Consider the following 26,175-nt stretch of genomic DNA (forward strand, 5'->3'; position numbering starts at 1 on the left):
AGTGTAAATCCCTTTATATATAGAGCTGTATATAATTATATATATATATATATATATATATATATATATTATATAAAATATATTTATTATCGGGGAAAGGAGAGAGCGGAAAACAGCTCCTGTTACTCTCACCCCCACCTTTATACAACCCCAGTTCATGGGGAAGACCTACCTATTATGTATTCGGTCGCTGACCGTGCAGCTAAGGAAAGGGTTAAATCTGGAGTAATTCTGGTCCCTAAGGGTCCGCTGCAAAATGGCATCAGAGTCAATAAGAAAGCAAAAAAAAGTGCTTCTGAGACACAATGCACAAGTATTATAAGTCATTCATAGCACTGCATGGACACAGGGGCCCTTGGACACGACCTCCACATTTTTTAAAATGCTGCTGTCTTCTTATATGGACAAACCTAAAAGAAACAAAATGAGCATAAACCCTGCTGTAAATAAATAAGTAAAACGCAAAAGTGCTTTTAAATAACGTAGGGTTTTAGTAAGCACTGTTTTTGATTGAAAAGAGCATTAAAGCCATCCCACCACGGCAAGGTGACCCTATTCGGGACAGTCCTACACTGTCTAATATTAAGACCTTACCATGTGTCAGAAGTGACCTCAGTGTGAATAAGGGCAGACAAAGAACTGGGTCCCGAACTCTGGGCACCTCAGCCTTGGGAAGCTTATTATATGTAATGTATAGCCTGAGGAAGGGAGGTCACACCCTAACGTGCACAAAATGAAAAAATCCAAAGAAAAAACACAAAAATTGAGCTGGTCACCTTGCCGTGGTGGGATGGCTTTTATGCTTTTTTTTTACCAAAAATAGTGTTTACTAAGATCCCTATGTTATTTAAATGCACTTTTACTTTTTACTTATTTAGTTACAGCAGGGTATATGCTTATTTGTTTCTTGTAGGTTTTGTCTGTTTAATGGCCAATGTGAACATGCGTTTATGTGTTGCATGTATACCATCTCAAACTCCAGCTCAATTTTTGTGTTTTGTCCTCTTATATGGCAGAGAGGCCCCTTCAGACACAAGGGTCCTGGCTGGTGTAAAATGTCCACTTCTGCACCCGCTATAGTTATGCCACTTATGAAGGACGATTCTGGCAGCTCCTAGACCCCACAATCCACTGCTGTCCTGTCATGTGCCATTGGGCCCCCCAGGGCTCAGGTAGTAGTGCAGCCTCTGCATACCCTACAAATACATCACTCAGCGGAGGAGTGGCTACCACATCCCATCCTGTCCTATACTGCGGAGGGGTCTTTGGGGCCCCCCAGCACCAGCTCTTGAATTTGGATGCAATTGGCCAATCTCTTATACAAGTGTCTTGTTGCAGCCACTGATGGTCTGTGGATAGAAAATCCGTACATTTATAGCTAAATGTCACCCGTATCCTCCTACGGTAGCTGCAGCGTTACAAGCCGTTTTACGCCAATGGTCACACTGTTATAGGTGCACGTCCCTTTTATAGCGGAGCCGGATTATCAATCAGAGTGTAAACTGTGGCGCTGCAGACATTTTACCGCCATCTGTCCCCCTTTGCTGCGATTACAGTTGCTCTTGAATTGTCTATTGCATTGTTGACCCCTCCAGATGCCGGAGGCTGCAGTTCACAAGTGCAACCTGCAGATGGCAGCACACAATAAACATCGGTTACTGAGGGCATCCAATGCAGTGTGAGCATCTGTAGAGATAGACACCGGGGATTGCTGCAGGGAGATGAGTGCGCCCAGGGGAGGAGAGGAGCGTGCCCCGAAATCCCTGCCCCTCCAACTACACAGTGTACACAGAGAGTGTATCACACAGGAGAAGCTTAGATACACGCCTCAGAAGATGGTGTCACACAAGATAGGATTAGATACCCAGCTCAGCAGGCAGTATCACACAGGATAGGATTAGATTCACAGCTCAGCAGGCAGTATCACACAGGATAGGATTAGATACACGGCTCAGCAGACAGTATCACACAGGATAGGATTAGATACACAGCTCAGCAGACAGTATCACACAGGATAGGATTAGATACACAGCTCAGCAGACATTATCACACAGGATAGGATTAGATACACGGCTCAGCAGACAGTATCACACAGGATAGGATTAGATACACGGCTCAGCAGACAGTATCACACAGGATAGGATTAGATACACAGCTCAGCAGACATTATCACACAGGATAGGATTAGATACACAGCTCAGCAGACAGTATCACACAGGATAGGATTAGATACACGGCTCAGCAGACAGTATCACACAGGATAGGATTAGATACACAGCTCAGCAGACAGTATCACAGAGGATAGGATTAGATACACGGCTCAGCAGACAGTATCACACAGGATAGGATTAGATACACGGCTCAGCAGACAGTATCACACAGGATAGGATTAGATACACGGCTCAGCAGACAGTATCACACAGGATAGGATTAGATACACAGCTCAGCAGACAGTATCACAGAGGATAGGATTAGATACACAGCTCAGCAGAAAGTATCACAGAGAATAGGATTAGATACACAGCTCAGCAGACAGTATCACACAGGATAGGATTAGATACACAGCTCAGCAGACAGTATCACACAGGATAGGATTAGATACACGGCTCAGCAGACAGTATCACACAGGATAGGATTAGATACACATCTCAGCAGAGTATCACACAGGATAGGATTAGATACACAGCTCAGCAGACAGTATCACACAGAATAGGATTAGATACACAGCTCAGCACAGTATCACACAGAATAGGATTAGATACACAGCTCAGCACAGTATCACACAGGATAGGATTAGATACACAGCTCAGCAGACAGTATCACACAGGATAGGATTAGATACACAGCTCAGCACAGTATCACACAGGATAGGATTAGATACACAGCTCAGCAGAGTATCACACAGGATAGGATTAGATACACGACTCAGCAGACAGTATCACACAGGATAGGATTAGATACACAGCTCAGCACACAGTATCACACAGAATAGGATTAGATACACAGCTCAGCACAGTATCACACAGAATAGGATTAGATACACAGCTCAGCACAGTATCACACAGGATAGGATTAGATACACAGCTCAGCAGACAGTATCACACAGGATAGGAATAGATACACAGCTCAGCACAGTATCACACAGGATAGGATTAGATACACAGCTCAGCAGAGTATCACACAGGATAGGATTAGATACACGGCTCAGCAGACAGTATCACACAGGATAGGATTAGATACACAGCTCAGCACACAGTATCACACAGAATAGGATTAGATACACAGCTCAGCACAGTATCACACAGAATAGGATTAGATACACAGCTCAGCACAGTATCACACAGGATAGGATTAGATACACAGCTCAGCAGACAGTATCACACAGGATAGGAATAGATACACAGCTCAGCACAGTATCACACAGGATAGGATTAGATACACAGCTCAGCAGAGTATCACACAGGATAGGATTAGATACACGGCTCAGCAGACAGTATCACACAGGATAGGATTAGATACACAGCTCAGCACACAGTATCACACAGAATAGGATTAGATACACAGCTCAGCACAGTATCACACAGAATAGGATTAGATACACAGCTCAGCAGACAGTATCACACAGGATAGGAATAGATACACAGCTCAGCAGACAGTATCACACAGGATAGGAATAGATACACAGCTCAGCACAGTATCACACAGGATAGGATTAGATACACAGCTCAGCAGACAGTATCACACAGGATAGGAATAGATACACAGCTCAGCACAGTATCACACAGGATAGGATTAGATACACAGCTCAGCACAGTATCACACAGGATAGGATTAGATACACGGATCAGCAGAGTATCACACAGGATAGGATTAGATACACGGCTCAGCACAGTATCGCATAGGATAGGATTAGATTCACAGCTCAGCAGACAGTATCACACAGGATAGGATTAGATACACAGCTCAGCACACAGTATCACACAGGATAGGATTAGATACACAGCTCAGCAGACAGTATCACACAGGATAGGATTAGATACACAGCTCAGCAGACAGTATCACACAGGATAGGATTAGATACACAGCTCAGCAGACAGTATCACACAGGATAGGATTAGATACACGGCTCAGCACAGTATCGCATAGGATAGGATTAGATACACGGCTCAGCAGAGTATCACACAGGATAGGATTAGATACACAGCTCAGCACAGTATCGCATATGATAGGATTAGATTCACAGCTCAGCAGACAGTATCACACAGGATAGGATTAGATACACAGCTCAGCACACAGTATCACACAGGATAGGATTAGATACACAGCTCAGCACAGTATCGCATATGATAGGATTAGATACACAGCTCAGCAGACAGTATCACACAGGATAGGATTAGATACACAGCTCAGCACACAGTATCACACAGGATAGGATTAGATACACAGCTCAGCAGACAGTATCACACAGGATAGGATTAGATACACAGCTCAGCAGACAGTATCACACAGGATAGGATTAGATACACGGCTCAGCAGGCAGTATCACACAGGATAGGATTAGATACACGGCTCAGCAGGCAGTATCACGCAGGATAGGATTAGATACACAGCTCAGAAGACAGTATCACACAGGATAGGATTAGATACACAGCTCAGCAGAGTATCACACAGGATAGGATTAGATACACGGCTCAGCAGACAGTATCACACAGGATAGGATTAGATACACAACTCAGCACACAGTATCACACAGAATAGGATTAGATACACAGCTCAGCACAGTATCACACAGGATAGGATTAGATACACAGCTCAGCAGACAGTATCACACAGGATAGGAATAGATACACAGCTCAGCACAGTATCACACAGGATAGGATTAGATACACAGCTCAGCACAGTATCACACAGGATAGGATTAGATACACGGCTCAGCAGAGTATCACACAGGATAGGATTAGATACACAGCTCAGCACAGTATCGCATAGGATAGGATTAGATTCACAGCTCAGCAGACAGTATCACACAGGATAGGATTAGATACACGGCTCAGCAGAGTATCACACAGGATAGGATTAGATACACAGCTCAGCACAGTATCGCATAGGATAGGATTAGATTCACAGCTCAGCAGACAGTATCACACAGGATAGGATTAGATACACAGCTCAGCACACAGTATCACACAGGATAGGATTAGATACACAGCTCAGCAGACAGTATCACACAGGATAGGATTAGATACACAGCTCAGCACAGTATCACACAGGATAGGATTTGATACACAGCTCAGCAGAGTATCACACAGGATAGGATTAGATACACGGCTCAGCAGACAGTATCACACAGGATAGGATTAGATACACAGCTCAGCACACAGTATCACAGAATAGGATTAGATACACAGCTCAGCACAGTATCACACAGAATAGGATTAGATACACAGCTCAGCACAGTATCACACAGGATAGGATTAGATACACAGCTCAGCAGACAGTATCACACAGGATAGGAATAGATACACAGCTCAGCACAGTATCACACAGGATAGGATTAGATACACAGCTCAGCAGAGTATCACACAGGATAGGATTAGATACACGGCTCAGCAGACAGTATCACACAGGATAGGATTAGATACACAGCTCAGCACACAGTATCACACAGAATAGGATTAGATACACAGCTCAGCACAGTATCACACAGAATAGGATTAGATACACAGCTCAGCAGAGAGTATCACACAGGATAGGATTAGATACACAGCTCAGCACACAGTATCACACAGGATAGGATTAGATACACGGCTCAGCAGACAGTATCACACAGGATAGGAATAGATACACAGCTCAGCAGACAGTATCACACAGGATAGGATTAGATACACAGCTCAGCAGACAGTATCACACAGGATAGGATTAGATACACGGCTCAGCAGACAGTATCACACAGGATAGGAATAGATACACAGCTCAGCACAGTATCACACAGGATAGGATTAGATACACAGCTCAGCACAGTATCACACAGGATAGGATTAGATACACGGCTCAGCAGAGTATCACACAGGATAGGATTAGATACACGGCTCAGCACAGTATCGCATAGGATAGGATTAGATTCACAGCTCAGCAGACAGTATCACACAGGACAGGATTAGATACACAGCTCAGCACACAGTATCACACAGGATAGGATTAGATACACAGCTCAGCAGACAGTATCACACAGGATAGGATTAGATACACAGCTCAGCAGACAGTATCACACAGGATAGGATTAGATACACAGCTCAGCAGACAGTATCACACAGGATAGGATTAGATACACGGCTCAGCACAGTATCGCATAGGATAGGATTAGATACACGGCTCAGCAGAGTATCACACAGGATAGGATTAGATACACAGCTCAGCACAGTATCGCATATGATAGGATTAGATTCACAGCTCAGCAGACAGTATCACACAGGATAGGATTAGATACACAGCTCAGCACACAGTATCACACAGGATAGGATTAGATACACAGCTCAGCAGACAGTATCACACAGGATAGGATTAGATACACAGCTCAGCAGACAGTATCACACAGGATAGGATTAGATACACGGCTCAGCAGGCAGTATCACACATGATAGGATTAGATACACAGCTCAGCAGGCAGTATCACACAGGATAGGATTAGATACACAGCTCAGAAGACAGTATCACACAGGATAGGATTAGATACACAGCTCAGCAGAGTATCACACAGGATAGGATTAGATACACGGCTCAGCAAACAGTATCACACAGGATAGGATTAGATACACAGCTCAGCACACAGTATCACACAGAATAGGATTAGATACACAGCTCAGCACAGTATCACACAGAATAGGATTAGATACACAGCTCAGCACAGTATCACACAGGATAGGATTAGATACACAGCTCAGCACAGTATCACACAGGATAGGATTAGATACACGGCTCAGCAGAGTATCACACAGGATAGGATTAGATACACAGCTCAGCACAGTATCGCATAGGATAGGATTAGATTCACAGCTCAGCAGACAGTATCACACAGGATAGGATTAGATACACAGCTCAGCACACAGTATCACACAGGATAGGATTAGATACACAGCTCAGCAGACAGTATCACACAGGATAGGATTAGATACACAGCTCAGCAGACAGTATCACACAGGATAGGATTAGATACACAGCTCAGCAGACAGTATCACACAGGATAGGATTAGATACACGGCTCAGCACAGTATCGCATAGGATAGGATTAGATACACGGCTCAGCAGAGTATCACACAGGATAGGATTAGATACACAGCTCAGCACAGTATCGCATATGATAGGATTAGATTCACAGCTCAGCAGACAGTATCACACAGGATAGTATTAGATACACAGCTCAGCAGACAGTATCACACAGGATAAGATTAGATACACGGCTCAGCAGGCAGTATCACACATGATAGGATTAGATACACAGCTCAGCAGGCAGTATCACACATGATAGGATTAGATACACAGCTCAGAAGACAGTATCACACAGGATAGGATTAGATACACAGCTCAGCAGACAGTATCACACAGGATAGGATTAGATACACAGCTCAGCAGACAGTATCACACAGGATAGGAATAGATACACAGCTCAGCACAGTATCACACAGGATAGGATTAGATACACAGCTCAGCACAGTATCACACAGGATAGGATTAGATACACGGCTCAGCAGAGTATCACACAGGATAGGATTAGATACACAGCTCAGCACAGTATCGCATAGGATAGGATTAGATTCACAGCTCAGCAGACAGTATCACACAGGATAGGATTAGATACACGGCTCAGCACACAGTATCACACAGGATAGGATTAGATACACAGCTCAGCAGACAGTATCACACAGAATAGGATTAGATACACAGCTCAGCAGACAGTATCACACAGGATAGGATTAGATACACAGCTCAGCAGACAGTATCACACAGGATAGGATTAGATACACGGCTCAGCACAGTATCGCATAGGATAGGATTAGATACACAGCTCAGCAGACAGTATCACACAGGATAGGATTAGATACACAGCTCAGCACAGTATCGCATATGATAGGATTAGATTCACAGCTCAGCAGACAGTATCACACAGGATAGTATTAGATACACAGCTCAGCACACAGTATCACACAGGATAGGATTAGATACACAGCTCAGCAGACAGTATCACACAGGATAGGATTAGATACACGGCTCAGCAGGCAGTATCACACATGATAGGATTAGATACACAGCTCAGCAGGCAGTATCACACAGGATAGGATTAGATACACAGCTCAGCAGACAGTATCACACAGGATAGGATTAGATACACGGCTCAGCAGGCAGTATCACACATGATAGGATTAGATACACAGCTCAGAAGACAGTATCACACAGGATAGGATTAGATACACAGCTCAGCATACAGTATCACACAGGATAGGATTAGATACACAGCTCAGCAGACAGTATCACACAGGAAGACCAAGAGTCACCTCTGCTTCTGAGGATAAGTTTATCCGAGTCACCAGCCTCAGAAATCGCAGGTTAACAGCAGCTCAGATTAGAGACCAGGTCAATGCCGCACAGAGTTCTAGCAGCAGACACATCTCTTCAACAACTGTTAAGAGGAGACTTTGTGCAGCGGGCCTTCATGGTAAAATAGCTGCTAGGAAACCACTGCTAAGGACAGGCAACAAGTAGAAGAGACTGGTTTGGGCTAAAGAACACAAGGAATGGACATTAGACCAGTGGAAATCTGTGCTTTGGTCTGATGAGTCCAAATTTGAGATCTTTGGTTCCAACCACCGTGTCTTTGTGCGACGCAGAAAAGGTGAACGGATGGACTCTACATGCCTGGTTCCCACCGTGAAGCATGGAGGAGGAGGTGTGACGGTGTGGGGGTGCTTTGCTGGTGACACTGTTGGGGATTTATTCAAAATTGAAGGCATACTAAACCAGCATGGCTACCACAGCATCTTGCAGCGGCTAAGCATCTCTGGGAACTCCTTCAAGATTGTTAGAAAACCATTTCCGGTGACTACCTCTTGAAGCTCATCAAGAGAATGCCAAGAGAGTGCAAAGCAGTCATCAAAGCAAAAGGTGGCTACTTTGAAGAACCTAGAATATAAGACATAGTTTCAGTTGTTTCACACTTTTTTGTTAAGTATATAATTCCACATGTGTTAATTCATAGTTTTGATGCCTTCAGTGTGAATGTACAATTTTCATAGTCATGAAAATACAGAAAAATCTTTAAATGAGAAGGTGTGTCCAAACTTTTGGTCTGTACTGTACATCTGGTCACCAGACAGTATCACACAGGATAGGATTAGATACACAGCTCAGCAGTCAGTATCACACAGGATAGGATTAGATACACAGCTCAGCAGTCAGTATCACACAGGATAGGATTAGATACACAGCTCAGCACAGTATCACACAGGATAGGATTAGATACACCGCTCAGCATACAGTATCACACAGAATAGGATTAGATACACGGCTCAGCAGACAGTATCACACAGGATCGGATTAGATACACAGCTTACCAGACAGTATCACACAGAATAGGATTAGATACACAGCTCAGCAGACTGTATCATACAGAATAGGATTAGATACACAGCTCAGCAGACAGTATCACACAGGATAGGATTAGATACACAGCTCAGCAGACAGTGTCACACAGGATAGGATTAGATACATCTGGTCAGCAGACAGAAATCACACAGGATAGGATTAGATACACAGCTCAGCAGACAGTATCACACAGGATAGGATTAGATACACAGCTCAGCAGACAGTATCACACAGTATAGGATTAGATACACAGCTAAGCACAGTATGACAGAGAATAAAACGGTCGGGACATTGTGGGGACTTTTTACTTGAATAATGACACACTCTTTCTCAGTCTTTTTTTTCGCCAGCTTTATTCCTCTTTCTTTTTTCTTTCCTTCTTTTTTTTGTGTCTCTCTCTCCCTTTCTCTGTCTCGCTCTCTCCCTTTCTCTGTCTCGCTCTCTCCCTTTCTCTGTCTCGCTCTCTCCCTTTCTCTGTCTCGCTCTCTCCCTTTCTCTGTCTCTCTCCCTTTCTCTGTCTCTCTCCCTCTTTCTCTGTCTCTCTCCCTCTTTCTCTGTCTCTCTCCCTCTTTCTCTGTCTCTCTCCCTCTTTCTCTGTCTCTCTTTCTCTGTCTCTCTCCCTCTTCCTCTGTCTTTTTTTGTCTCTGTCACTCCCTTTCTCCGTCTCTCTCTCTCTCTCCCTTTCTCTGTCTCTCTCTCCCTTTCTCTGTCTCTCTCCCTCTTTCTCTGTCTTTTTTTGTGTCTCTGTCTCTCCCTTTCTCTGTCTGTCTCTCTCCCTTTCTCTGTCTCTCTCTCCCTTTCTCTGTCTCTCTCTCCCTTTCTCTGTCTCTCTCTCCCTTTCTCTGTCTCTCTCTCCCTCTTTCTCTGTCTCTCTCCCTCTTTCTCTGTCTCTCTCCCTCTTTCTCTGTATTTTTTTGTGTCTCTGTCTCTCCCTTTCTCCATCTCTCTCTCTCTCTCCCCCTTTCTCTGTCTCTCTCTCCCTTTCTCTGTCTCTCTCTTGCTTTCTCTGTCTCTCTCTCCCTTTCTCTGTCTCTCTCTCTCCCTTTCTCTGTCTCGCTCTCTCCCTTTCTCTGTCTCGCTCTCACCCTTTCTCTGTCTCTCTCCCTCTTTCTCTGTCTCTCTCCCTCTTTCTCTGTCTCTCTCCCTCTTTCTCTGTCTCTTTTCCTCTTTCTCTGTCTCTCTCCCTTTCTCTGTCTCTCTCTCTCCCTTTCTCTGTCTCTCTCTCTCCCTTTCTCTGTCTCTCTCCTTTTCTCTGTCTCCCTTTCTCTGTCTCTCTCTTTCTCTGTCTCTCTCCCACTTTCTCTGTCTCTCTCCCTCTTTCTCTGTCTCTCTCTCTCTTTCTCTGTCTCTCTCCCTCTTTCTCTGTCTCTCTCTCTCCCTTTCTCTGTCTCTCTCTCTCCCTTTCTCTGTCTCTCTCTCTCTCCCTTTCTCTGTCTCTCTCTCTCCCTTTCTCTGTCTCTCTCTCCCTTTCTCTGTCTCTCTCTCCCTTTCTCTGTCTCTCTCCCTCTTTCTCTGTCTCTCTCCCTCTTTCTCTGTCTCTCTCCCTCTTTCTCTCTGTCTCGCTCTCCCTTTCTCTGTCTCTCTCTCCCTTTCTCTGTCTCTCTCTCCCTTTCTCTGTCTCTCTCCCTTTCTGTCTCTCTCCCTCTTTCTGTCTCTCTCCCTCTTTCTATGTCTCTCTCTCCCTTTCTCTGTCTCTCTCCCTCTTACTGTCTCTCTCTTTCCCTTTCTCTGACTCTCTCTCCCTTTGTCTCTCTCCCTTTCTCTGTCTCTCTCTCCCTTTCTCTGTCTCTCTTTCTCCCTTTTTCTGTCTCTCTTTCTCCCTTTCTCTGTCTCTTTCTCTGTCTCTTTCTCTATCTCTCTCCCTCTTTCTCTCTCTCTCTTTCTCTCTCCCTCTCCCTCTTTCTCTCTCCCTCTTTCTCTGTCTCTCTCTCCCTTTTTCTGTCTCTCTCCCTTTTTCTGTCTCTCTCTCCCTCTTTCTCTGTCTCTCTCCCTCTTTCTCTGTCTCTCTCCCTCTTTCTCTGTCTCTCTCCCTCTTTCTCTGTCTTTTTTTGTGTCTCTGTCTCTCCCTTTCTCTGTCTGTCTCTCTCCCTTTCTCTGTCTCTCTCTCCCTTTCTCTGTCTCTCTCTCCCTTTCTCTGTCTCTCTCTCCCTTTCTCTGTCTCTCTCTCCCTCTTTCTCTGTCTCTCTCCTTCTTTCTCTGTCTCTCTCCCTCTTTCTCTGTATTTTTTTGTGTCTCTGTCTCTCCCTTTCTCCATCTCTCTCTCTCTCTCCCCCTTTCTCTGTCTCTCTCTCCCTTTCTCTGTCTCTCTCTTGCTTTCTCTGTCTCTCTCTCCCTTTCTCTGTCTCTCTCTCTCCCTTTCTCTGTCTCGCTCTCTCCCTTTCTCTGTCTCGCTCTCACCCTTTCTCTGTCTCTCTCCCTCTTTCTCTGTCTCTCTCCCTCTTTCTCTGTCTCTCTCCCTCTTTCTCTGTCTCTTTTCCTCTTTCTCTGTCTCTCTCCCTTTCTCTGTCTCTCTCTCTCCCTTTCTCTGTCTCTCTCTCTCCCTTTCTCTGTCTCTCTCCTTTTCTCTGTCTCCCTTTCTCTGTCTCTCTCTTTCTCTGTCTCTCTCCCACTTTCTCTGTCTCTCTCCCTCTTTCTCTGTCTCTCTCTCTCTTTCTCTGTCTCTCTCCCTCTTTCTCTGTCTCTCTCTCTCCCTTTCTCTGTCTCTCTCTCTCCCTTTCTCTGTCTCTCTCTCTCTCCCTTTCTCTGTCTCTCTCTCTCCCTTTCTCTGTCTCTCTCTCCCTTTCTCTGTCTCTCTCTCCCTTTCTCTGTCTCTCTCCCTCTTTCTCTGTCTCTCTCCCTCTTTCTCTGTCTCTCTCCCTCTTTCTCTCTGTCTCGCTCTCCCTTTCTCTGTCTCTCTCTCCCTTTCTCTGTCTCTCTCTCCCTTTCTCTGTCTCTCTCCCTTTCTGTCTCTCTCCCTCTTTCTGTCTCTCTCCCTCTTTCTATGTCTCTCTCTCCCTTTCTCTGTCTCTCTCCCTCTTACTGTCTCTCTCTTTCCCTTTCTCTGACTCTCTCTCCCTTTGTCTCTCTCCCTTTCTCTGTCTCTCTCTCCCTTTCTCTGTCTCTCTTTCTCCCTTTTTCTGTCTCTCTTTCTCCCTTTCTCTGTCTCTTTCTCTGTCTCTTTCTCTATCTCTCTCCCTCTTTCTCTCTCTCTCTTTCTCTCTCCCTCTCCCTCTTTCTCTCTCCCTCTTTCTCTGTCTCTCTCTCCCTTTTTCTGTCTCTCTCCCTTTTTCTGTCTCTCTCTCCCTCTTTCTCTGTCTCTCTCCCTCTTTCTCTGTCTCTCTCCCTCTTTCTCTGTCTCTCTCCCTCTTTCTCTGTCTCTCTCCCTCTTTCTCTGTCTCTCTCCCTCTTTCTCTGTCTCTCTCCCTCTTTCTCTGTCTCTCTCCCTTTCTCTGTCTCTCTCTCCCTTTCTCTGTCTCTCTCTCCCTTTCTCTGTCTCTCTCTCCCTTTCTCTGTCTCTCTCTCCCTTTCTCTGTCTCTCTCTCCCTTTCTCTGTCTCTCTCCCTCTTTCTCTGTCTCTCTCCCTCTTTCTCTCTCCCTCTTTCTCTCTGTCTCTCTCTCCCTCTCTCTGTCTCTCTCTCCCTTTCTCTGTCTCTCTCTCCCTCTCTCTGTCTCTCTCTCCCTTTCTCTGTCTCTCTCTCCCTTTCTCTGTCTCTCTCTCCCTTTCTCTGTCTCTCTCTCCCTTTCTCTGTCTCTCTCCCTTTCTGTCTCTCTCCCTCTTTCTGTCTCTCTCCCTCTTTCTATGTCTCTCTCTCCCTTTCTCTGTCTCTCTCCCTCTTACTGTCTCTCTCTTTCCCTTTCTCTGACTCTCTCTCCCTTTCTCTGTCTCTCTCCCTTTTTCTGTCTCTCTTTCTCCCTTTCTCTGTCTCTTTCTCTATCTCTCTCCCTCTTTCTCTCTCCCTCTTTCTCTCTCCCTCTTTCTCTCTCCCTCTCCCTCTTTCTCTCTCCCTCTTTCTCTGTCTCTCTCTCCCTTTTTCTGTCTCTCTCCCTTTTTCTGTCTCTCTCTCCCTCTTTCTCTGTCTCTCTCCCTCTTTCTCTGTCTCTCTCCCTCTTTCTCTCTCTCTCCCTCTTTCTCTCTGTCTCTCTCCCTCTTTCTCTGTCTCTCTCCCTCTTTCTCTGTCTCTTTCTCTGTCTCTCTCCCTTTCTCTGTCTCTCTCTCCCTTTCTCTGTCTCTCTCTCCCTTTCTCTGTCTCTCTCTCCCTTTCTCTGTCTCTCTCTCCCTTTCTCTGTCTCTCTCTCCCTTTCTCTGTCTCTCTCTCCCTTTCTCTGTCTCTCTCTCCCTTTCTCTGTCTCTCTCTCCCTTTCTCTGTCTCTCTCTCCCTTTCTCTGTCTCTCTCTCCCTTTCTCTGTCTCTCTCCCTTTCTCTGTCTCTCTCTCCCTTTCTCTGTCTCTCTCTCCCTTTCTCTGTCTCTCTCCCTCTTTCTATGTCTCTCTCCCTCTTTCTATGTCTCTCTCTCCCTTTCTCTGTCTCTCTCCCTCTTACTGTCTCTCTCTTTCCCTTTCTCTGACTCTCTCTCCCTTTGTCTCTCTCCCTTTCTCTGTCTCTCTCTCCCTTTCTGTCTCTCTCCCTTTCTCTGTCTCTCTCCCTTTCTCTGTCTCTCTCCTTCTCTGTCTCTCTCTCCCTTTCTCTGTCTCTCTCTCCCTTTCTCTGTCTCTCTCTCTCCCTTTCTCTGTCTCTCTCTCTCCCTTTCTCTGTCTCTCTCTCTCCCTTTCTCTGTCTCTCTCTCTCCCTTTCTCTGTCTCTCTCCCTTTCTCTGTCTCTCTCCCTTTCTCTGTCTCTCTCTCTCCCTTTCTCTGTCTCTCTCTCTCCCTTTCTCTGTCTCTCTCTCCCTTTCTCTGTCTCTCTCTCCCTTTCTCTGTCTCTCCCTCTTTCTCTGTCTCTCCCTCTTTCTCTGTCTCTCCCTCTTTCTCTGTCTCTCTCCCTTTCTCTGTCTCTCCCTCTTTCTCTGTCTCTCTCCCTTTCTCTGTCTCTCTCCCTTTCTCTGTCTCTCTCCCTTTCTCTGTTTCTCTCTCCCTCTTTCTGTTTCTCTCTCCCTCTTTCTCTGTTTCTCTCTCCCTCTTTCTCTGTCTCTCTTTCTCTGTCTCTCTCTTTCCCTTTCTCTGTCTCTCTCTCTCCCTTTCTATGTCTCTATCCCCCTTTCTCTGTCTCTTTTTCCCTTTCTCTGTCTCTTTTTCCCTTTCTCTGTCTCTTTCTCCCTTTCTCTGTCTCTCTTTCTCCCTTTCTCTGTCTCTCTTTCTCCCTTTCTCCCTTTCTCTGTCTCTCTCTCCCCCTTTTTCTGTCTCTCTTTCTCTGTCTCTTTCTCTGTCTCTCTCCCTCTTTCTCTCTCCCTCTTTCTCTGTCTCTCTCTCCCTTTTTCTGTCTCTCTCTCTCCCTTTCTCTTTCTCTCTCCCTCTTTCTCTCTCCCTCTTTCTCTGTCTCTCTCTCACCCTCTCTTTTTCTCCCTCTCTAGTGCCGGACAGCCTTGTCCTGCGGATGTTGGGTGATCGCCTCAGCAGACTGGACTGTGCTGCCCGCGGTTGGGTGCTACACGGGTTCCCCAGAGACGCAGAGCAGGCGGCCCTGCTGACCGATGCCGGCTTCATGCCCAACAGGTAACAGTGCAGCCATATAGTGCACAGGACGCTGATCGGAGCCGTCTCATCCTCACCAGCCAATCTGATCGCGGCGGGTTAGTTATCGCTAACACCTGATTGGCTGCTGTGAATTACTGGACCTATTTCTTAAGGTTTATGTTAGAATTTTTCACACAAATGTCACCACCTCTGCTTGCTGTCACTGAATTGGAACAAGGAGTCCTTGTATGTAGGGGCTGGCGCCTTGCCCGGGCCTAATGCTTCTCAGCACGGAGGGTTTGTTACAGGGCATTCTTCGGTAACGAGCGCTCTCGCCCGGCCGCTCTCCTGACTTGCCGCCTGTCTCTTCCAGTCTTGTAAAGCATCGTTTTAATACTGGTTGTGAATCTCATCCGCGTCTCACTTCAGGAACAATCTCGCCCGGCGTTTCAACTCAATTTTGCGAGCGCTCAGATGTTTTATGTATACATTGCCTTCCCCCGCCGTTATTATTCACAGGATCGCGCTCTGCACCGGAGATAATGAAGAGATCACCCCGCCGCCGTTCAGCAGCGAGCGCACCGTTACTGGAGGCCTCCCAGCATCCCATATGCTATGTCCTCATTTGCATATTGAAATTATGAAGGAGGAGCCTGCATTAGCATATGATTATGATGCACCAGGTAGAGTCCACTCCTCATTATTGTCACATTTTGCTTTCCTATAAGCCGATGGGCACTCATGGTTTTTGGAGAGAGCTGAGCGTCTCTCACCTCATAGCTGGTCCCTTCTGTTATTTTTGCTCCAGTTTTTAATATCCCAATCCCATCATGGTGTTATAGGGGCCGTCACATTTAGAGGTTGGTGCCAATAAAAACAAAAATGCAGTCTGATGGCAGCCAGGGAGTGGACTAGTTACAGGTTATTGCGACCCCCAATAATAGACTTGTATTCTCCATGCCAGAGAGCAGGGGTGCGGGAGCAGGCACAGGTAAGTACTGACGGTGCATGGCCATCTCTGGGACCCCAACATATTGGCTGGATAGGGGTCTCCTGTCCCGTGGCAACTCAGAAAGGATTTCATGCAGAGTGTGAATGGGGAGAAGGGGACCCCAATTCTCCTAACAGGTGGGAGCACCTATCAGACCTTCGTGGCATGTCCTTCCCTATTTGTTGTTGCCCTGGGATCAGGTCAGTCTCACAGTGTGAGCCGGTTACAGGCACTTTATATATGAGGCTCTAGCTCTGTGTGCAGTCGGGTCGTAGCCACCCACTAGCCCCTCAGGTAGTGCGGATGACGACGCCCTGCAGAGTTTCTTGAGAGACTTCGCCCTACGGGGCGCACGACTGCCCTGCAGGGTGGCTTGAAAGTGGCCCTTATTACACAGGCTCCGCAAACAGTAGAGATCACAAGGAAGCAATGTTATCCCTCTAGGTTTCCAGGAGTGATATACCAATGGGCACATGACCAGCCGTGGTCTCGGCATGCTGGGAGCATTTAAAGGGCTTCTCCAGACATACAGAGTGCTACTTTAATTGGTGAGAGAGTAGCTCTAAGTATGCAAACATGAAATATATGAACTTTCTTACCTTACCATACACATGCAGACGTTAGTCCTAAGAGAGAAAACACATTGGTCGGTTCCTGGTATCGAGAAACGCCTCATTGTGGCTACCAGGTACACATGAATTGGCCAATTTATGCGCTAAGATTTCTCAATTATTTCTATTTTCTAGAGCAGTAATGCTATTCAAATTTCATATATTTCATGTTTGCATACTAAGTGCTACAGAGTGCTACTTTATTTGTTAGTTTTACATGGAGATGGCTACTCTTAGTAAGCACCTGTACACACCAGTTTTCTGTTTTGCATGTGGCGGTCAGTTTTTTTGTTTATTCTCTCACCAAGACAGATATTAGAAACAGTAGCCGCAGCTGCACCCTGAGCGTTCCAGTCGCCATCAGTTTCCTATGAGAGTTGTGTACAGGCCTATAATTAATAGGCCTTGCTGGGTAACCAGCACTTCCAGCGGCAACAGCTCTACTGCCCAGTGTGCAGCTGCCTTTCTCCATTCTGATAAGTGTGCATGGACATCCCCTTTAAGGCCTTTGGCTAGGAAGACGGCATGCAATGGTAACAAATCCTCAGCTCTAACACTTAAGTAAGGAGGAGTTTCAGCCCTTGGATGTAAACAGGAATGTTCCCATTCATTTAAGCAAGCAACGATCTTGAAAACGATGAGGGATTGAAACACAAAGTGTTTTAACAAGTTGCTGATCTTGTAAGTAAAGTTGACCAAAAAGATTTGCAGAACTATGAGCCAGCGGCCGCGTCGTTAGCCCGTGGCCACCGGACCAGAGCCCAGCAGATCTCCTACCCCCCGCATCCTCTTCTGATTAGTAGGCCTAGCGTCATGACATTAAGGGGTCTACTAATCAGAAGAGGCATTGGCAATACCGGCTAGTAGGTTTGCTGGGCTCTGGACTGGTGGCCACGGACTAATGGTGCGGCCACTGGACCAGGGTCCTACAAATAGTTTTGCTCACCTTTACTTAAAATGAAGCAAATCCAACACAGAATCTGCAGACTTTTGGATGCAGATTTGATGCTGATTTCGGCCTGGCTTCTGCGTTCCTGATAATGTGAACAGACCCCTACAGCCGCCACGTCTGCGTGGCGTCGCCTTCATTGCTGATGCAAATCAACCAGACGCGGCGTGATGTCACACGACTGACCCTATTTTAGAGGAGATTACACCAGTTTTGTGTTTTCGGGGGGCAGAGGAGATGAGAACAGATGTCAGCAGCCACTCTATATTGGGGGCTGAGGCATCTGCTCACTGCACCTCCAGAGCCCGGAGAGCGCGGTATTGACTCTGCTACCTCCGCGACGAGATGCAGGAATTGTTCCCGGGCGGATTAAGCACAATAAACAGCTGATTAATAAAGACTTGAACCGCAGAACGGAGCTGAAATCTGCAGCCAAATCCTGCGCCTGCGAGAGGTTAATAACACCATTACTGGCAGCTCAGTCCCGCCGGCGTGCAGGAGCGCTGTGTAAGCCTTCTCTTACTCCCCGTTAATTGAGCTAATAAAACCTCTCTGACCCGTCCGTGCCGCCATTATCTGCCAGTTTACACAGACTGGACTGGAATATTTATCTTCCGATATGGATTCCACCCGTGTGCCGCGCAGCCTCACGCCGCCGCCGCCATTAATGGGCTGTAATTGGATTCACAGACGGCGGATAATTAACAATCGTGCTGGTTATGGAGCCGACCCACGGACGCCAACTGATTAGTATTTTTGTTTTTTATGCATATTTTAGTATCTTAATTACGATAGGAGCATCTGACCATCTGACCTGACCCTGTAGGAATGCAGCATGGGGGGAGGAGAAGAAATAAATGACCCCCATTGCTCCACTTCCCATATGAAAGGGTCCCCCAAAAATAAGTGCGGTATGAAATGGGGACCATTTGCAGTAATGAAGAGTTTAAAAAACCCTAAACCTTCAATTCTTTTCTCCATTACCATGCAGTGCATTTCAGGCTATTGCTCCCTGTTATCAGCGAGCAGGAGACTGACCGCTGTGTTCGTCAATGGGAACAAGTGAACAGATTTCCTGAAAACGTTTTTGTCACCGGATAATGAGCAGAAATCTTCCCTCCACTTACTGATTTCCTGCAGAGCTGACACTTATCATTGAGCTGCAGTGTAAAGCAGGGGGAAAGGACAGATCAGCTGGTTGTGACAGGAGGCAGTTTCTGACTGTCTCAGGGTTTAACCACTTAGTGACCTGACCTGTTTTAGCTCTAATCTTTGCATCATAGCAGCCATAACATTTATTTTCTTTTTATATTTACATGGTGGGAGAAATTGAATTTTTTACAGCAAATATAAATTACTGTGCTTCAGTTTTTTTTATTTTTTTGCAGAACAAATCTAGAAAAAAGCTAATTTCATCTGTATGATACAGGCTTCTGTTAGGGCCACACTGACATCACTCTCGGATCCTTTCCTGGTCACCAGGATGATTGCACAGGGGTCCCCCAATAAAAAGGTGGACATGCCCTTTAATCATGCCATGGTTACTCTGGAGTGCAGGGATCAGTGGGTTCGAGGGCTGGGATTGGAGGTTAGTCTAAATCTGGGGTGCTAGAGGATGAGATTGGCACCTGTGCCAAGGCGGCACAACACACCCGCGCAGGGGCTCAGGCCGCCATATACATTAGATGGTTCAGCTGGCAACTATTTTGGCTGCCTCTGCCATAATCAGGAGCACTCGATCGGCCGACCGCTCCTGGGATTTCTATGAGAAAGCTGCAGACTGACATCTCTGCAGCGGCTCATCTCCGGGAGAACAATGCGATCAGCAGTCTGTAATCTGACATGCCGGATCGATCTCTGCCCCAACAATCACTTGTCCAGGGCCCCCATACACATTAGACCATTGCCCAAACCTGTTGACTTGTATTGTACAGCGCCATACAATGTGCTGTGAAATAAGACCCCTTAATGACCACCGTAAGAATCCGAAAACCTTTCTGAAATGATAATCAAAATTCATTTGAAACCAAGTGTGCGGGAGGCACAATTATTAGCCACATGTGGCCCCCACACCCATACAATGGCGCACTGGTGGTCTATTGGGCCCATCCCGAGATCACGTACAATCAGTGCCATGCCCCGTCTGTAGGACCAGACTTGTCCCCTGGCTCCAGCAGTGCAGTCCCCGTAAAGGTCAAGGCATTAAACCACGCTGATAGGGAAAGCGTCCTCCGCGGCGTAGCCGGCCGCCGCAATCTCTGAGAAGCAAAAAGCTCCAACTTGTCAGAAAATGAAGCGGGTGGCCGGACGTTTTCCATTCGAGCCGAGCGCTCTCCTCTGACCTCGTAGCATTTCCATCAGCGGCGGAGCTGCTGCCTGCGCTTTGAAGCCCTCACACTCGAGAGCGTCTGCCGAATTACATCTGGAAGAGACAACAGAGGGTCAGCGCCGCCTCCGCGAGGGTTAAAACTTAGTTTATGAAAGTCTGTTACTCGGTTTGCAGTCATTCTCACCGGAGACCAGAAGCAATTACTTTTGAAGCAAGTCCATGGAAGATGATCGCTACCTTTGAACCGCGCGTCCTTATGTGGGCCGCCGTCCGTGTTTGTACAGACACTGCCTCCGAGATCAGGCTTAGGAGCTGTCAGCTTACATCCGTACAGAGGCACCCACCCCCACCCTGCATAAACTTTATTGATTTTTGGAGTTAGTTGTTTCTATGCAGGGAAGGGGTTAATCAGAAAATCAATAACGCATTAGAGAATGCAGAGAGCAGTTGCCAGGCCCCAATCCCGAATGTGGGCCCCTGAACCGCCCAAGAATATGTCCGACGCCCTGATACCGGGGCCCGTCTGCATCAACTGCCACTATATGGTGGTCTCTGGGACTCCACTACTAGCTCTGGTCTCCTAGGGGCATCACAGTCCCATAGAGCAGCATTATACAGGTGCTGTATGTGTGCACTATGTAATTACATGGGCACCGCATGGCACTATCACATTATACAGACATGCTACTACATTATATAGCACTACTGCATCACAAGGGAACACTATAACATACGGGCACCATATGGCACTATTACATTACATGGGCACCACATGGCACTATCACATTATACAGACATGCTACTACATTATATAACACTACTGCATCACAAGGGAACACTAGAACATATGGGCACCATATGGCACTATTACATTACATGGGCACCACATGGCACTATCACATTATACAGACATGCTACTACATTATATAACACTACTGCATCACAAGGGAACACTAGAACATATGGGCACCATATGGCACTATTACATTACATGGACACCACATGGCACTATCACATTATACAGACATGCTACTACATTATATAACACTACTGCATCACAAGGGAACACTAGAACATATGGGCACCATATGGCACTATTACATTTCATGGGCACCACATGGCACTATCACATTATACAGACATGCTACTACATTATATAGCACTACTGCATCACAAGGGAACACTAGAACATATGGGCACTATGTGGTACTATTACATTATATGGGCACCACATGGCACTATCACATTATACAGACATGCTACTACATTATATAGCACTACTGCATCACAAGGGAATACTAGAACATATGGGCACCATATGGCACTATTACATTACATGGGCACCACATGGCACTATCACATTATACAGACATGCTACTACATTATATAACACTACTGCATCACAAGGGAACACTAGAACATATGGGCACCATATGGCACTATTACATTACATGGGCACCACATGGCACTATCACATTATACAGACATGCTACTACATTATATAGCACTACTGCATCACAAGGGAACACTAGAACATATGGGCACTATGTGGTACTATTACATTATATGGGCACCACATGGCACTATCACATTATACAGACATGCTGCTACATTATATAGCACTACTGCATCACAAGGGAACACTAGAACATATGGGCACTATGTGGTACTATTACATTATATGGGCACCACATGGCACTATCACATTATACGGACATGCTACTACATTATATAGCACTACTGCATCACAAGGGAATACTAGAACATATGGGCACTATGTGGTACTATTACATTACATGGGCACCACATGGCACTATCACATTATACAGACATGCTACTACATTATATAGCACTACTGCATCACAAGGGAACACTAGAACATATGGGCACTATGTGGTACTATTACATTATATGGGCACCACATGGCACTATCACATTATACGGACATGCTACTACATTATATAGCACTACTGCATCACAAGGGAACACTAGAACATATGGGCACTATGTGGTACTATTACATTATATGGGCACCGCATAGCACTATCACATTATACAGACATGCTACTACATTATATAGCACTACTGCATCACAAGGGAACACTAGAACATATGGGCACTATGTGGTACTATTACATTATATGGGTACCGCATGGCACTATCACATTATACAGACATGCTACTACATTATATAACACTACTGCATCACAAGGGGACACTAGAACATACGGGCACCATATGGCACTATTACATTATATGGGTACCGCATGGCACTATCACATTATACAGACATGCTACTACATTGTATAACACTACTGCATCACAAGGGGACACTAGAACATACGGGCACCATATGGCACTATTACATTACATGGGCACCGCATGGCACTATCACATTATACAGACATGCTACTACATTATATAACACTACTGCATCACAAGGGAACACTATAACATACGGGCACCATATAGCACTATTACATTACATGGGCTCCGCATGGCACTATCACATTATACAGACATGCTAATACATTATATAGCACTACTGCATCACAAGGGAACACTAACATACGGGCACCATATGGCACTATTACATTATATGGGCACCGCATAGCACTATCACATTATACAGACATGCTACTACATTATATAGCACTACTGCATCTACATTATATAGCACTACTGCATCACAAGGGAACACTATAACATACGGGCACCATATGGCACTATTACATTACATGGGCACCGCATGGCACTATCACATTATACAGACATGCTACTACATTATATAACACTACTGCATCACAAGGGGACACTATAACATACGGGCAGTATATTGCACTATTACATTACATGGGCACCGCATGGCACTATCACATTATACAGACATGCTACTACATTATATAACACTACTGCATCACAAGGGGACACTATAACATACGGGCAGTATATTGCACTATTACATTACATGGGCACCACATGGCACTATCACATTATACAGACATGCTACTACATTATATAACACTACTGCATCACAAGGGAACACTATAACATACGGGCACCATATGGCACTATTACATTACATGGGCTCCGCATGGCACTATCACATTATACAGACATGCTACTACATTATATAGCACTACTGCATCACAAGGGAACACTATAACATACGGGCAGTATATTGCACTATTACATTACATGGGCACCACATGGCACTATCACATTATACGGACATGCTACTACATTAAATAGCACTACTGCATCACAAGGGAACACTAGAACATATGGGCACTATTACAGTTCAAAATAATAGCAGTCCAATATGACTAACCAGATTAATCACTGTATTTGGTATAGATTATATTACCACGTGTCAAACAATTTACCAGTTGGTGCAGTAGATTCTAAGAAAACCACCAGACTCGGCATTCATGATCTGCAGGTTTTTGAGTCTGTGTATTTGAACAATTAATGGAAAGGGGATGTGTTCAAAATAATAGCAGTGTGGAAATCAGTTAGTGAGGTCAATGATTCTGTGAAGAAACCGGTGTGAATCAGGTGGCCCTTATTTAAGGGTGAAGCCGGCACATGTTGTACATGCATTTCTCTTTGAAAGCCTGAGAAATGTGGGTTGTTCGAGACATTGTTCAGAAGAACAGCGGACTTTGATTAAAAAGTTGATTAAAAAGTTGATTAAAGAGGGTAAAATTTATAAAGAAGTGCAGACAATGATCGGCTGTTAAGCAAAATGATCTCCAATGCTTTAAAATGGAAAGCAAAACCAGAGAGACGTGGAAGAAAACAGAAGACTACCATTCAAATGGATCAAAGAATAGACAGAATGGCAAAGGCTCAGCCAATGATCAGCTCCAGGATGATCAAAGCCAGTCTCAAGTTACCTGTGAGGACTGTGACAGTTAGAAGACGCCGGTGTGAAGCTAATCTCTTAGCAAGAAATCCCCGCAAAGTCCAACTGTTAAAAAAAAAAAAGACATGTACTGAAGCGGATACAATTTGCCAAAGAAAACATCAACTGGCCTAAAGAGGAATGGAGAAACATTTTGTGGACTGATGAAAGTAAAATTGTTCTTTTTGGGTCCTAGTAAAATTGTTCTTTTTGGGTCCAAGGGCCGCAGACAGTTCGTCAGACAACCCCCAAATTCTGCATTCAAGCCACAGTACACTCTGAAGACAGTGAAGCATGGTGGTGCAAGCATTATGATATGGGCATGTTTCTCTTACTATGGTGCCGGACCTATTTACCGCATACCAGGGATCATGGACCAGTTTGCATATATTAAAATACTTGAAGAGGTCATGTTGCCTTATGCTGAAGAGGATATGTCCTTGAAATGGGTGTTTCAACAAGACAACGACCCTAAACACACCAGTAAACGAGCAACATCTTGGTTCCAGTCCAACAAAATTGAGGTTATGGAGTGGCCAGCCCAATCCCCGGATATTAATCCAATAGACCACTTGCGGGGTGACATCAAAAATGTCGTTTCTGAGGCAAAGCCAACAAATGCCAAAAAAGTGTGGGATGTAGTCAAAGCATCCTGTGCTGGAATAACAATTGACAGGTGGCAGAAGTTGGTTGACTCTATGCAACATAAATGTGAAGCAGCTCTAAAAAACTGTGGGTATACAACTAAATATTAGGTTAGCGATTCACAGGAATGCTAAATCCTCAAACAAAGAGAACATACTGTGAGTTTGTAAAGACAAAAGCAGACACTACTATTTTTAGAACAGCCCAATGTTAATATTTTGTTATTTTCTGTAAAGTAATTAAAAACTATATACATTTCTCCATCTTTGAATTAGAAAACAATGTGCAATGTTCCCAATGCATGGGAATAAAAACTAGTATAAAGATTTTGTGCTTAACTCTGCAATTATTTTGAACACTACTGTACATTATATGGGCACTGCATGAGTCGCCCCCACCCCCATAACCTCTGAAGCAATGTGTATGGTCTGAGCACTGACAGGCTGACCCCCCCTGTAACCTCTGCAGCAATGTGTGTGGTCTGATCACTGACAGGCAGACCCCCCCCTGTAACCTCTGCAGCAATGTGTATGGTCTGAGGACTGACAGGCTGACCCCCCCCCCCTGTAACCTCTTCAGCAATGTGTATGGTCTGAGCACTGACAGGCTGACCCCCACCCCTGTAACCTCTGCAGCAATGTGTATGGTCTGAGCACTGACAGGCTGACCCCCCCCCCTGTAACCTCTGCAGCAATGTGTATGGTCTGAGCACTGACAGGCTGACCCCTCACCCCTGTAACCTCTGCAGCAATGTGTATGGTCTGAGCACTGACAGGCTGACCCCCCCCCTGTAACCTCTGCAGCAATGTGTATGGTCTGAGCACTGACAGGCTGACCCCTCACCCCTGTAACCTCTGCAGCAATGTGTATGGTCTGAGCACTGACAGGCTGACCCCCCACCCCTGTAACCTCTGCAGCAATGTGTATGGTCTGCGCACTGACAGGCTGACCCCCCCCCCCTGTAACCTCTGCAGCAATGTGTATGGTCTGAGCACTGACAGGCTGACCCCTCACCCCTGTAACCTCTGCAGCAATGTGTATGGTCTGAGCACTGACAGGCTGACCCCCCCCCTGTAACCTCTGCAGCAATGTGTATGGTCTGAGCACTGACAGGCTGACCCCCCCCTGTAACCTCTGCAGCAATGTGTATGGTCTGAGCACTGACAGGCTGACCCCCCCACCCCTGTAACCTCTGAAGCAATGTGTATGGTCTGAGGACTGACAGGCTGACCCCTCACCCCTGTAACCTTTGAAGCAATGTGTATGGTCTGAGGACTGACAGGCTGACCCCCCACCCCTGTAACCTCTGCAGCAATGTGTATGGTCTGAGCACTGACAGGCTGACCCTTCACCCCTGTAACCTCTGCAGCAATGTGTATGGTCTGAGCACTGACAGGCTGACCCCTCACCCCTGTAACCTCTGCAGCAATGTGTATGGTCTGAGGACTGACAGGCTGACCCCTCACCCCTGTAACCTCTGCAGCAATGTGTATGGTCTGAGCACTGACAGGCTGACCC

General features: G+C 45.9%; 1 protein-coding gene across 4 annotated transcripts in view; it reads left to right on the top strand.

Moving 5' to 3' along the window:
- AK8 (adenylate kinase 8) overlaps nucleotides 1-26,175 on the top strand; it is a 220,771-nt gene that overhangs the window by 86,778 nt on the left and 107,818 nt on the right. For all 4 annotated transcript variants that reach the window (XM_073637850.1, XM_073637851.1, XM_073637848.1 and 1 more), the window contains one exon: nucleotides 15,123-15,264. In XM_073637850.1, coding sequence (XP_073493951.1) covers nucleotides 15,123-15,264 — 142 coding nt within the window. The remainder of the gene's footprint in view (nucleotides 1-15,122; nucleotides 15,265-26,175) is intronic.

The sequence above is a fragment of the Phyllobates terribilis genome, unplaced genomic scaffold (assembly GCF_046119375.1).
Source record: "Phyllobates terribilis strain yellow unplaced genomic scaffold, ASM4611937v1 Scaffold_7__3_contigs__length_470593459, whole genome shotgun sequence".
Classification (NCBI taxonomy): Eukaryota; Metazoa; Chordata; class Amphibia; order Anura; family Dendrobatidae; genus Phyllobates; species Phyllobates terribilis.